This window comes from Micromesistius poutassou (genome assembly GCF_964030765.1).
Source record: "Micromesistius poutassou genome assembly, chromosome: 8".
Classification (NCBI taxonomy): Eukaryota; Metazoa; Chordata; class Actinopteri; order Gadiformes; family Gadidae; genus Micromesistius; species Micromesistius poutassou.
Genome location: NC_140278.1, coordinates 13,189,729 through 13,200,804, shown reverse-complemented (window position 1 = coordinate 13,200,804; position 11,076 = coordinate 13,189,729). Strand labels below are relative to the sequence as shown.

The 11,076-nt window shown below is 45.1% G+C and overlaps 1 protein-coding gene across 1 annotated transcript; it reads left to right on the top strand.

Moving 5' to 3' along the window:
* Window positions 1–289: 289 nt before the first annotated feature.
* id4 (inhibitor of DNA binding 4) lies at window positions 290–3,514 on the top strand. Its single transcript, XM_084471142.1, has 3 exons — window positions 290–1,029; window positions 1,778–1,843; window positions 2,523–3,514. Exons 1-2 carry the CDS (start codon window positions 616–618, stop codon window positions 1,823–1,825), a joined length of 462 nt encoding a protein of 153 aa, XP_084327268.1. The 5' UTR covers window positions 290–615; the 3' UTR covers window positions 1,826–1,843; window positions 2,523–3,514.
* Window positions 3,515–11,076: the final 7,562 nt, after the last annotated feature.

Sequence of the window (11,076 nt, the reverse complement as noted above, 5' to 3'; positions counted from 1 at the left end):
GAGGGACACGCCTCCTCCTCCTTCTCCTCCTCTGGGGCTGCGGTGGCGATGGGCAGCAGCGGCAACAGCAGCGGCAGCAGGAGAGGGTGGGCTGTGGTGGGTGCTGCTGGGGGGGGGGGGGGTGCGGGAGGAGGAGTGGGGTGAGGGTAGTGGTGGGGTGGAGGGGGGGGGGGGGGTGATTGACCAGTTTCTAGCCCAGAACTGTCAAGCTGCAGCGGCTGGCGCCTCCCCTTTCCTCTATAAATGCGGAGGGAGGTCTGCTCGTGCTACTCACGCCGTGGCTGCTGAAGTCAGTCCGCTCAGCGCTTTCCTAGAGACATGTTGAGAGAATTAGTATAGCCCTCATCTGACGCTGTCGTAGACCTGCTTACCTTCGAGTTAAGCTTTTTAAAAACCCACCAGTGTCATCGCCACGTCCCACCTCCAACCTCTCCTTTAGAGACCTGTTTTTTATTATTATTGTTATTATTATTATTATTATTATTATTATTATCACCAACAGTTGTTAGGCTATCATATTTTTTTCTTCTATTTCCTCTCGGTATCCGTAACTCATTGAATCTTTCGCTCGGTTTGTTGTGTGTTGTTATCGTACAACCAAAAAAAAGAAAAGAAATGAAGGCGATTGCTCCCGTCCGCCCTCAGAAGGACTCCGGCTCCTCGGGTAACAACAGCAGCAGCAGCAACACTAACAGCAGCAGCAGCGATCTCTCGTTGCACTGTCTGTCGGACCACAGCCTCCACATCGCACGCTGCAGGATGGAGGAGGAGGACCTGTACAACGGCGTGCCGTACGGCGACATGAACGACTGCTACAGCCGCCTGAAGCGCCTCGTGCCCACGATACCGCAGGATAAGAAAGTCAGCAAAGTGGAGATCCTCCAGCACGTCATAGACTACATCTTGGACCTGCAGCTCGCGCTCGAGACGCACCCTTCCCTCAGCAAACAGCCTCAGCAGCAGCAGCGGACCTCCGGAGCAAACAACCCCACCCGGACACCGCTGACGGTGCTCAACATTGACCACCAGGTAACGGGCTTGATTTTGAATACGAATAAGACTCGAATCAATCATCACACTGTTTTAAACGGGTTGGTGGGTGTGTGTGTGTGTGTGTGTGTGTGTGTGGGGGGGGGGGGGGGGGGGGGGTACTCCTGCTGCCTGACAAGACTGTTGGTCCCCTGCTCGTCAGTTTTTCCCCAAGACAAAGCAGACCCGGCGGTGCCCGTTGTGTGTTGTTTTCATGACAGGGCTTCATCCGATTCGCGGTGATTCGTTCGTGTTAAAGCGACCGGGGGGGGGCATTCAAGTAGTCCAAGTTGTAGTTGTTTTGGGGGAGAAAAACATGTACAAAACAGCGTTTTGCTGGGGTTTGAGATTGCGCACTTGATGGCGTGCTTGTGATTTGGATTCTAATTACTGGGTGAGCGTTTTGGCCGTGCGTGTCAGAGGCCCACGTTATCACGGGAGAGGTGAAGTATCCCTGTTGCAGCCCACTCCAACGTGCACAATGAGGCCCCTTTGTTATTCAATAGGCCGAGAATTTATAATGGGGGATACGGACAGACAATCGCTCTATCGCTTTGCTGTATTTCATTTGCTTTGTATAGGCCTGCGTATGGCCCCACCACTCATGTCTTCGCTGAAAGCTAAACCCTTTACCTGTATGTGTGTGTGTGTGTGTGTGTGTGTGTGTGTGTGTGTGTGTGTGTGTGTGTGTGTGTGTGTGTGTGTGTGTGCGTGTGCCTGTGTGTGTGGGTGGGTGTTTTTCTTTCAGAGGACGTCAATAGTTAAAAAGCCGGAGGACTCAATTTTATGCCGTTGAGGTGGAAATACTGCAACGGTAAGTTCGCTTCAAAATTGACCTTTCTTCCACTTTGAACTTGTGTTGATATTTTTCATGCAGGCCCATCATTTAAAAGAATATAAATGTATTGTGCATTTGCGGGGGTTGCTGTTAGTAGGGTTATTGGTGATTAAGTGTGTGTGTGTGTGTGTGTGTGTGTGTGTGTGTGTGTGTGTGTGTGTGTGTGTGTGTGTGTGCCATCCCATAATAGTACTGGGCTCGTGATGGCGTTATAGACAGGGCCAGTAAGACATTGGGAAACACAGGGGCTGATTGGGGAACCTGAAATTTGCCACACCGTCACAGGCAGCTGTGCATTGCGCAATAACTGTCACTAGTGTAGCAATTTCCCACACAGCGGCGGGGTTAAAACATCACGCTGGCCCCCCTCTCTGTCCCGTTCATCTTGCTCTCCTCCTTGAGGAACGACCCAAAAGGACAGCCTGCTGGGGTCCCATTGGTTGCGTGCAGCTGTGTCTTGTTAGAAACCCACTTTGGAAAAAGCAAAAGGGGGAGAGAGAAAAAAAGGCTGAAATCCCGAGGAGCCGCCGCGGTTGTTGTGTGAGCCGGTTTGTTTTGGGTTGTTGATCAAGCATGGCCTGTGTTTGGTCGGCGGCGCCAGTCAGTCTGGCGGCTCTGGGTTCACACACCCCCCTCTATTCATACCCCTTCACAGGTGCGCTGCAGGGCCGCCCCAGCCGCTCCTCCGCCAGGGACTCTCTCACACTGGAGGCACGGGGATCACCAGGGGGATTTTTTCAAAACCACTGGAAGAAATGCGAAAAAAAATGTAATTAAAAACGCTATTTATAGAACTTTTTTTTTTTTTTATGTGTCGAAGCACTCCCTGTTTTATTTGGCATAACGCATTTTTTGTTTCTTGTAACCGGATTTAATCAAACTAAAATAAACCAAGTTGAGACACAGAGTCCCTCGCAGCTTGGATGGAGAACTGCAGGCAACAGCTTATTGAGAACTGTGTGAAGTGTGCGTTAAAATATCTTACAGAAGTCCAGTTTAAAGCTTTACTAAAACGGTGAACATTGTAAATGTTTCAGGCATCTATTGTTTAAAATAGATGATTTGTGTTGAAAAGGGTTTTCCCTGGGATCTGAAATTGTTTAATATTGTAAAAATACAAACAATTCAAGTTAAGACAATTTAGATTGTACATATAGACCAACAAATGTTCTATAAATGTATGTGAAAGGAAATACATATATGCTTCAAATAGACTATTGTAATTAAGATATTTTTATCAATTGTTTTTTTGTTTTTGTTTTGTTATAATGTAAATATTGTGTTACCCCGTTGATGTCTTGCCATCGAAGCCCTCACATCGTCCTAATATTAGTTCACCCTTTGCAGTGTGTGGAGAAGTTTAACACCTAGCATGTCCGGCTAATTGCAAAGACGTCTGCACTGAACCATCCATTTTGTGTAAATATATCCTATGGAGTTCAACCTCACATGTCCCTCATTTGTGGTCTTTGCTCCTTCAAGCTCAGCTTTCTCTCTGAATGTTTTTTTTGTTTTGTATTCATTTCGGACATTTCTTGAAACATTCAGCCTAAAGAGCCGGGCCCCGGGTTGTATCTTAAGGGGCCCGGTTGGATTCTGTTACGTTTCAACGTTGTGAAACAATAAGTACACTGCAGCCGCTGCATTTCTGACCAAGTTTACAAATAAAAGGAAAAACACATCCTGAAATAAATGTAGTCATGATTATGTTCCGCCTTCATTCTTCAATAACGGCTCTTCCCTCTGCAGGTTCAAAATCTGAAATTGATTATGAATTATCAGTGAAGCTGACAATAACTAACAATTAGGCTCTGTTTGGATAGATGCTGTTTTTGTTTTTGATATGCAAGACAATTCACACAAAGCCAGTAGCCATTGTTTCTATCAGGAATAAAACGTTTTTTTTTAGTCATTGAACACGAGAGTGGCACCTCAGGGTTCTCCGGGGTCAGAGGTCGCCACGTTAGCCTGGACTTGACCTTTGAGAGAACTCCTCAAGAGTGTTTGAAGTGTTCCAGGTGGAGTCTCTCAGCCCAAGCCTTGTGCTCCTCTCTGTCAGTGTGATGTTGTGTTCTTTGGTTCGCTGCAGACGGAGTCAGCCAAAACGTGGGTTAGCCGTTCTAAAGTTAAAACATAGTCAGTCGTCCTGGTGTCCTTGTGGTTTTTGTTTTAGTTTGTTTTTGTTGAGCTCTGCGCTGAATCAACTCGGTGGTTAAATTTACTGCTGCCCTCTGGAATGGAACAGGGCCCTGCGTTTTCCCTCTTCATTAAGAAATATCATTATGGATTTTAGATATTAAAATCAAAAATATTCTATTGTATGTGATTTAAAGGGTGAAGGCAGCAGGCACATTTGTAAAACAACCATTTATTTAAAAAATGTTTAATATATAATTATTTTGAATCAATCAATCAATAGTTTTTCAAATGTGGCTGATTTATTAAGCAAGCATGCATTTCTGCCTCAGAGTAACACTGATTGAATTGCCGGGAAAATATATGTTGATTAATTACTAAAACCGGTAGATCAATTCACAGAAAATGATAATGCTGCACATTCAGGTCAGGTCCCAATTTTTTATCTAAACTTCATACCTTTAATTGTTTGTTGTTTTAAATATGACTACATTTTTTCTAATCCTAGTAATGAAATCTAGAGGAACAAAGGAAATACATTGCTCAAATAAAAGGGATAGAAAATGTATTTAATCTTCATTCCAATAAAAATATAAAAAATTTTGACAAAAAAATTGTTGAGGCTGATAGTGTTGTGGAAGCTAAAGTTAAAATAAGGAAATTAAGCATGGACTCAATTAAGTAAATAAACTCTTGATATTTTATATTTTAAAAAGTGCAACTTTTCTAACAAGAGATAAAGCTTATTAGGACGTATTTTCTAGATTAGTTTCTGATGAGGATTATCATATAAATTCTTTATTCTCTTTATTGACCTTCTCTTTAGTGTGTTGTTTTAGTGTCAAGATATCTTAATAATCTCCTGGATAATAGGACATATTGAATAATCCATACTGTTGCAGCTATTCTGTCATTAATATATCATTAATACATGATACCTCACAATGGCCTCAAAGTCAAAATCGAATCCTTTATAAAATAACGACACAGATGTAAATCAAATGAAATAAAACAATAAACACAAACATCATGAATCATGAATCAGCTGCTCACCGATGCATTTCAGAAAAAAGAAAGAAATGTAAACATTGTGCAGGCACTTCCAAGCAGGGCAGCTGTCAGTCACATGTCTGCTGCGTCTGAACATGCAGCCGAGCAGCTTGCAGAGGCCTTGGACAGAGCCTGGCCCCCTGCCCTTGGACAACAACTGTCCTTGTGATGGGTATGTGTGTGTGTGTGTGTGTGTGTTGGGGTGGGGGTGGGGGGGGGGGGGGGTGGTGGTGGTGGTGGGGGGATGCGTGTGTGTGTGTGTGTGTGTGTGTGTGTGTGTGTGTGTGTGTGTGTGTGTGTGTGTGTATGAGAGAGAGAAAGAGACCAAAAGCATCAGGGAGATAGTGTATGACCTGTATGCATTCACGTGGGCATGTGGGTCTTTAGGTGACGTGTGTTAGACAGCGAGGGAGAGAGAGAGAGAGAGAGAGAGAGAGAGAGAGGCAGAGACAGAATGAGAGAGAGAGAGATGGAGAGAGTGAGTGTAAAAGCGCAGGTGGCCATCTTGACAGTAAGATCTTCTTGATATGATTAGGGCTGCGTACCAGACGCATGAAGGGCAAGTGCGTAGACCTTGGAGTTCAAACCACTTTCAGACCACAGCAGCCATGACAACACGGTTGTTGGGAACAAGCCAGTTGTATTTTCCAGAAAATTCAGCTTCTTTGTAGATGCGTGGAATCGGAAAATAGCATAGAATATCGCTGTGCGGATTTGTTCACCAATTGCAGCAATTACAGCTGATGATTCAGGGTGGTTCCATTTGCAAATGAGGAAGATCTTTACATCTTTTATCATGTTAGTCGCATGCAAACAAATCCCACTGCATAGCCATGTGCACTTCATAATGATTGGCTATTTCATTCCATTATTCATAGTAAAAAGGTTAAAATAGCCACGCAGCTAAATTGCTGTTACACCCCGCCCCCATGCTCACATAACATTGCATTGAGCTCCATTATCCAAGCTATTAATTATTCATTCATTATTAATTAAATCCCATATTTATATGCCATCGAGTCGAGGTAGCTATAGCCTTTCCAAATCCTAGCTGCCTCGGGAACGAATTCTAGCAGCTCGGGTCGTATTTGTTCTGTATGCCGTGTACACACACAGCTTTATAGAAGACCTTGCTTTTTTAATCACGCGCTACAATTGGTGTGCTTGGGGTCAGCATAGTCTGGCCGTGGTGAGGAGGACGTCCTTCCTGTGAGTGTCTCCCGTGATGAGGTTTCTTTCTCTTGAAGTGAGTGTCTTGATTTTATGGTTTGATCGTCATCAACCAGCCTTGTAAACCATACAATTATCTCTCTCTCGCTTCCTCTCTCTTCCTCACTCTCTCTCTTCCTCCCCTCCCCCTCTGGTTATCGCTCTCTCTCTCCTTCCCTCTCCGTCCACTATCCCGGTGGATGAGTGAACCTGTTTGCCTGGGTCTACTGTAATATGAACTTGCAATGTGTCTATCTTTGCTATGTTGTTGTTCTCAAATGAATTAATTTTGTCAAGACAGGTCAGTTTAATTCATAAAGCCCTTCATCACAGTTACAGTCTCCAAGGGCTTTTTACAGACCATGGTATGTATGACACCCCTTAACCATAGCCCCCCAAAGGGCAAGAACACACTCCATTAATTATCAAGGAGGAAACCTTGAGCAGCAACCCAGAGTGGGGGATCCCTCCATCAGGGGCTGGTTGGTCAGGCTAGCCAGCTACTACTGCACACCCAGGACAAAGATCACGTCTCGTCTCAAGGTTTCTTGCTCTTCCTTTCTTCCTTCTCTTGCCTCGTGTTGAAGCATCAGAACTACTAATAAGGTCTGGGCCACTCTGTCAGACGGTGGCTTTTGTACACATACATACGTTGACTTTGTCTCCAAGCTCCTGGAACCATACTGTAAGTCAATCAGCACTGTTGGAACTTGTGTCCAGTTGTTCCCTGGTCCACTCCCTCCATTCAGATTGTGGGAAAAGCGCTCACATCCTGTTTGATAAGGGAGGCCCAAGGCTCCTACGTAAACCTGTCTCGGCCCGGGGAGGGAGGGTGGCAGAGAGAGAGTGGAGGAGAGAGAGTGGGGGAGAGAGAGTGGAGGAGAGGGAGTGGAGGAGACAGACTGGGGAAAGAGAGTGGAGGAAAGAGAGTGGAGGAGAGAGAGTGGAGGAGAGAGAGTGGAGGAGAGAGAGTGGGGGAGAGAGAGTGGAGGAGAGAGAATGGAGGAGGAGAAGAGAGAAGGAGGAGAGAGTGGAGGAGAGGGAGTGGAGGAGACAGACTGGGGAAAGAGAATGGAGGAGAGAGAGTGGAGGAGAGAGAGTGGGGGAGGAGAGAGAGTGGGGGAGAGAGAGTGGGGGAGGAGAGAGGTGGGGAGAGAGAGTTGGGGAGGAGAGAGGTGGGGAGAGAGAGTTGGGGAGAGAGAGTGGGGGAGGAGAGAGAGTGGGGGAGAGAGAGAGTCGATCCAAATCGCACCCCGTGACCACTCAATCGGTAATGCTCTTACGGACGCAGTCATCGTCTCGTTATTTATTATCCAGACGAGGGGCCGGCCATACTGTATGTACACCCACCAGGCTCCACTGTTTGCACAGGTGTGTGGGAGTATGTGTGTGTGTGTGTGTGCCTCATCTGTATTAAAGATAATAGACCGATACCATATTGATTTTCTACATAAGAAAAAGGAGTGGTTTATATATCGTGTCTGTGTTTATCTTAGACCTTCCTTCAAGATACTACATCTACCTCCACCTGTCTCTGTGTGAAGGACAACTAATCATTGCAATGTGGCGTTTGCAGCGATTCCCTCTGACGAGAACAACCGCCTTCTCGTACAGTAATTAGGCAAATGTGCACGGCACACACCGTGACACAGGCACTTCAAATGAGGGTGCAAACGATGGTCTGTGTCTTGAATTAACCCTGTGCATATGTTAAACTGCAATAACAGATTTAGCGGCTGCATGTCCCCCCTCTCCCTCTCGCTCTCTTCCCGCACATTAGCCCGTTCCGCAGGGGCCTATATCCCCACGAGCTAATCACCGCGCAACGCCTGCACCGCCGAGAAATATATGGTGAGTCCTCGCAGAGGAACACGAGGAGGACAAAAAAACGTGCTCGCTCTTGGACACTACTTGATTACAGACTAATTGGTCTAGAGTGATTAAATATCTCATGCTACTCGCTAATTGCAGCTATTTAAAGCAGCTATTAGCTTAAAATGCCTGCCACCAACAGTCGCTTACTCATAAACAAAAATGTGAGCCCTCGCAGTTTTCCTTACGGTGTGCTAAAACTCGAAAAACGAAAGGATTGTCAACAAAGATTTTGCACAATTGAAGGCTGTTACTTTTTGATCGTTTTTTTTTTGCCTATTTTAAGATTTTGTTTGGGGGGGAACCCTCTTTGTTATATTTATTCTCTCTAATAGCGTTTTTGAATAATGACTCATCATTTATCATTCATCATCTTCCCTCCTCTTACAAGAGAACAGCACCCAACAGATGTACAGTTTACTGATTCCCACTTAATCACAATTATGTTTCCCACCCTCCGATTTTTTCAAATTTTTGATAATCATTGTAATCGTTAGGATTGCTTAATTTGCGTCCGTGTGGGGATGAGAGTGAGATGCTGCCGGAGAGAGAAAGAAATATGAAGAAAAAGTGCTGTATTTAAAATGCTTGTTTTTTATTAAATATAAAGATAGTTACATACGCTCAAATTTTGTATAAATGAATCCAGTAAAGTAGGTCTGGCTGCTCCTCGCTACGAACGCGGCTTTAAACCATGGAGCGTCAGACATACTCGCACAGGCGTGTGTGTCTACGCCCCCACAGTTTAGTTCCAGTTAGTCCTCTTTCAGCCCCACAACAAACAAACTGGCTAATGGAGAGGAAGTGGGCATAAAGACCATAGGACGAGACCGGGAATGAGAGAGAGAGAGGAGGAGGCAGGGCCCTGGCACTGCCAGTGCCAACTGTGGGTTCCCAGGAGACGGGCGATGAATTACAGAAATGGGATCGCAGACAAATGCCAGCTTTACCAAGGAGCAGCGTGGAAGCCAGTCCCCCCCGGAGGACGCAGTGATTAGAGGGAGGGGATCCAGAGGTCTGCCAACCCCTTTAAGGATCTGCATGTGGGTGCATTGGTGAGTATGTGTGTATTTGTGTGTGTGGGTGTGTATGTGTGTGTTTGTTGGTGTGTGTGTTCATGGGTGTGTGGGCGTGTGTGTGTGTTTGTGCGTTAATGTGTGTGCATATGTTAGCGCATTAGTCTGTGTGTGTGTGTGTGTGTGTGTGTGTGTGTGTGTGTGCATATGTAAGTGCATTAGTGTGTGTGTGTGTGTGTGTGTGTGTGTGTGCATGCGAGTGTGTATCATGCGTTAGTGTGTATGCATATGTGAGTGCATAAGGGTGTGTGTGTGTGTGTGTGTGTGTGTGTGTGTGTGTGCGAGTGTGTATTCGTGCGTTAGTGTGTGTGCATATGTAAGTGCATTAGTGTGTGTGTGTGTGTGTGTGTGTGTGTGTGTATGTGTGTGTGTGTATGTGTGTGTGTGTGTGTGTGTGTGTGTGTGTGTGTGTGTGTGTGGTGTATGTGTGCGTTAGTGTGTGTGCATATGTTAATATGTTAGCATATTAGTGTGTGTGTGTGTGTGTGTGTGTGTGTGTGTGTGAGTGTGTGTGTGTGTGTGTGTGTGTATGTGTGTGTGTGTGTGTGTGTGTGTGTGTGTGTGTGCGTGTGCGTGTGTGTGTGTGTGTGTGTGTGTGTGTGTGTGTTGCATGTTTAGGGGTGGCACTGGGACAACAGCCATGTCACAGAACATGACCCTGAGGTGCAGCAGGCTGGCAGCCAGCATGGTGAGTTAAAGAGCTGTGTTGCATCGTGCAGACAGGCTGCGGCTGCCTGCGATCCAACAGGTTTCTTGTTGCCTAATGAGCTTAATTAATGAGCCTTTGTCTCGTCTTTTATTCCTGCTCCGAAAACAGAAAAAAAAAAACAGTGGTCGGCATCATTTTCCTGCACGAGGATGATCATTTATACGGCTCAGTGAGAAAACATATAATAGGGAGTGTATTGCATTCCTAAAGCAGCATGACATCTCGTGAGGTTTCTAAATGTTTTTAGATGTTATTATGTGTGCTCTTGGACAACAATGGAACTCTTCTGCACCAAAGGTAAGTGTCTATCTGCGGTTGGCCAGACAGACAACACGTTGAAGATTGACATTAATAAAAAGATTTTTGCTCTTTTTATTGTAATGTCGGCTGTAAGAAGCATTAGAGATCCAAGTGGGTTGATAAATCCATCAGCTTGTCTACAGGAATAGTAATTCAGTACAAAGAAACATAAAACCCAACAATACAGTGACACAGACAGAGACAGTTAACAGACATACAGACGGACATAAAGAGATGTGCCACTCATGTTATATTCTTCTTCAACGCTTCGGGAGCAGCACGATTCTATCTGTCCTTCGGTGGTAATTTCTATTCAAAATGGAGGTTTCATTTCAGCAACTGCCTGAGGGGAAACTACATCAAACAAAAGGAGAAATTACAGAGTGGAAGATGACAAACGAGGACTGAGGATAACAGAGTTATGCCTATTATATTGGGGAATGGGAAAATTAATTTTGCCTCACTCTAATGTTGCAAATTCATACAAATTGTGCACCCAGCCTTCGGATGGCATTTTAAAATAGCTCAATCAAATTTTATTAGAAAGAACATTTGTTCACATTTGGCGGATTGAATATTTTTCTCTGTGAACCCTTCTGAACAGCCACAACGTTCACTGAACTCCAACAAAGCAGCAGAAATGTAGTGGATTGTGACCGCAGAAACCACATTGTTGTGTTGCAGAAATGACATGTTCCTGAAGGGGCTTAATGTGATATATTGAGACCATAATTTCAGCCGTAGTGGAATAAATGTGCGATGTCGGGAGTGTGAGGAGGAAGTCACGAGCAGCAGCAGCAGCATCAACAAACAATAAAACTAAATAGTTCTGCCGCTCCCTCTGAAATGAAATACTT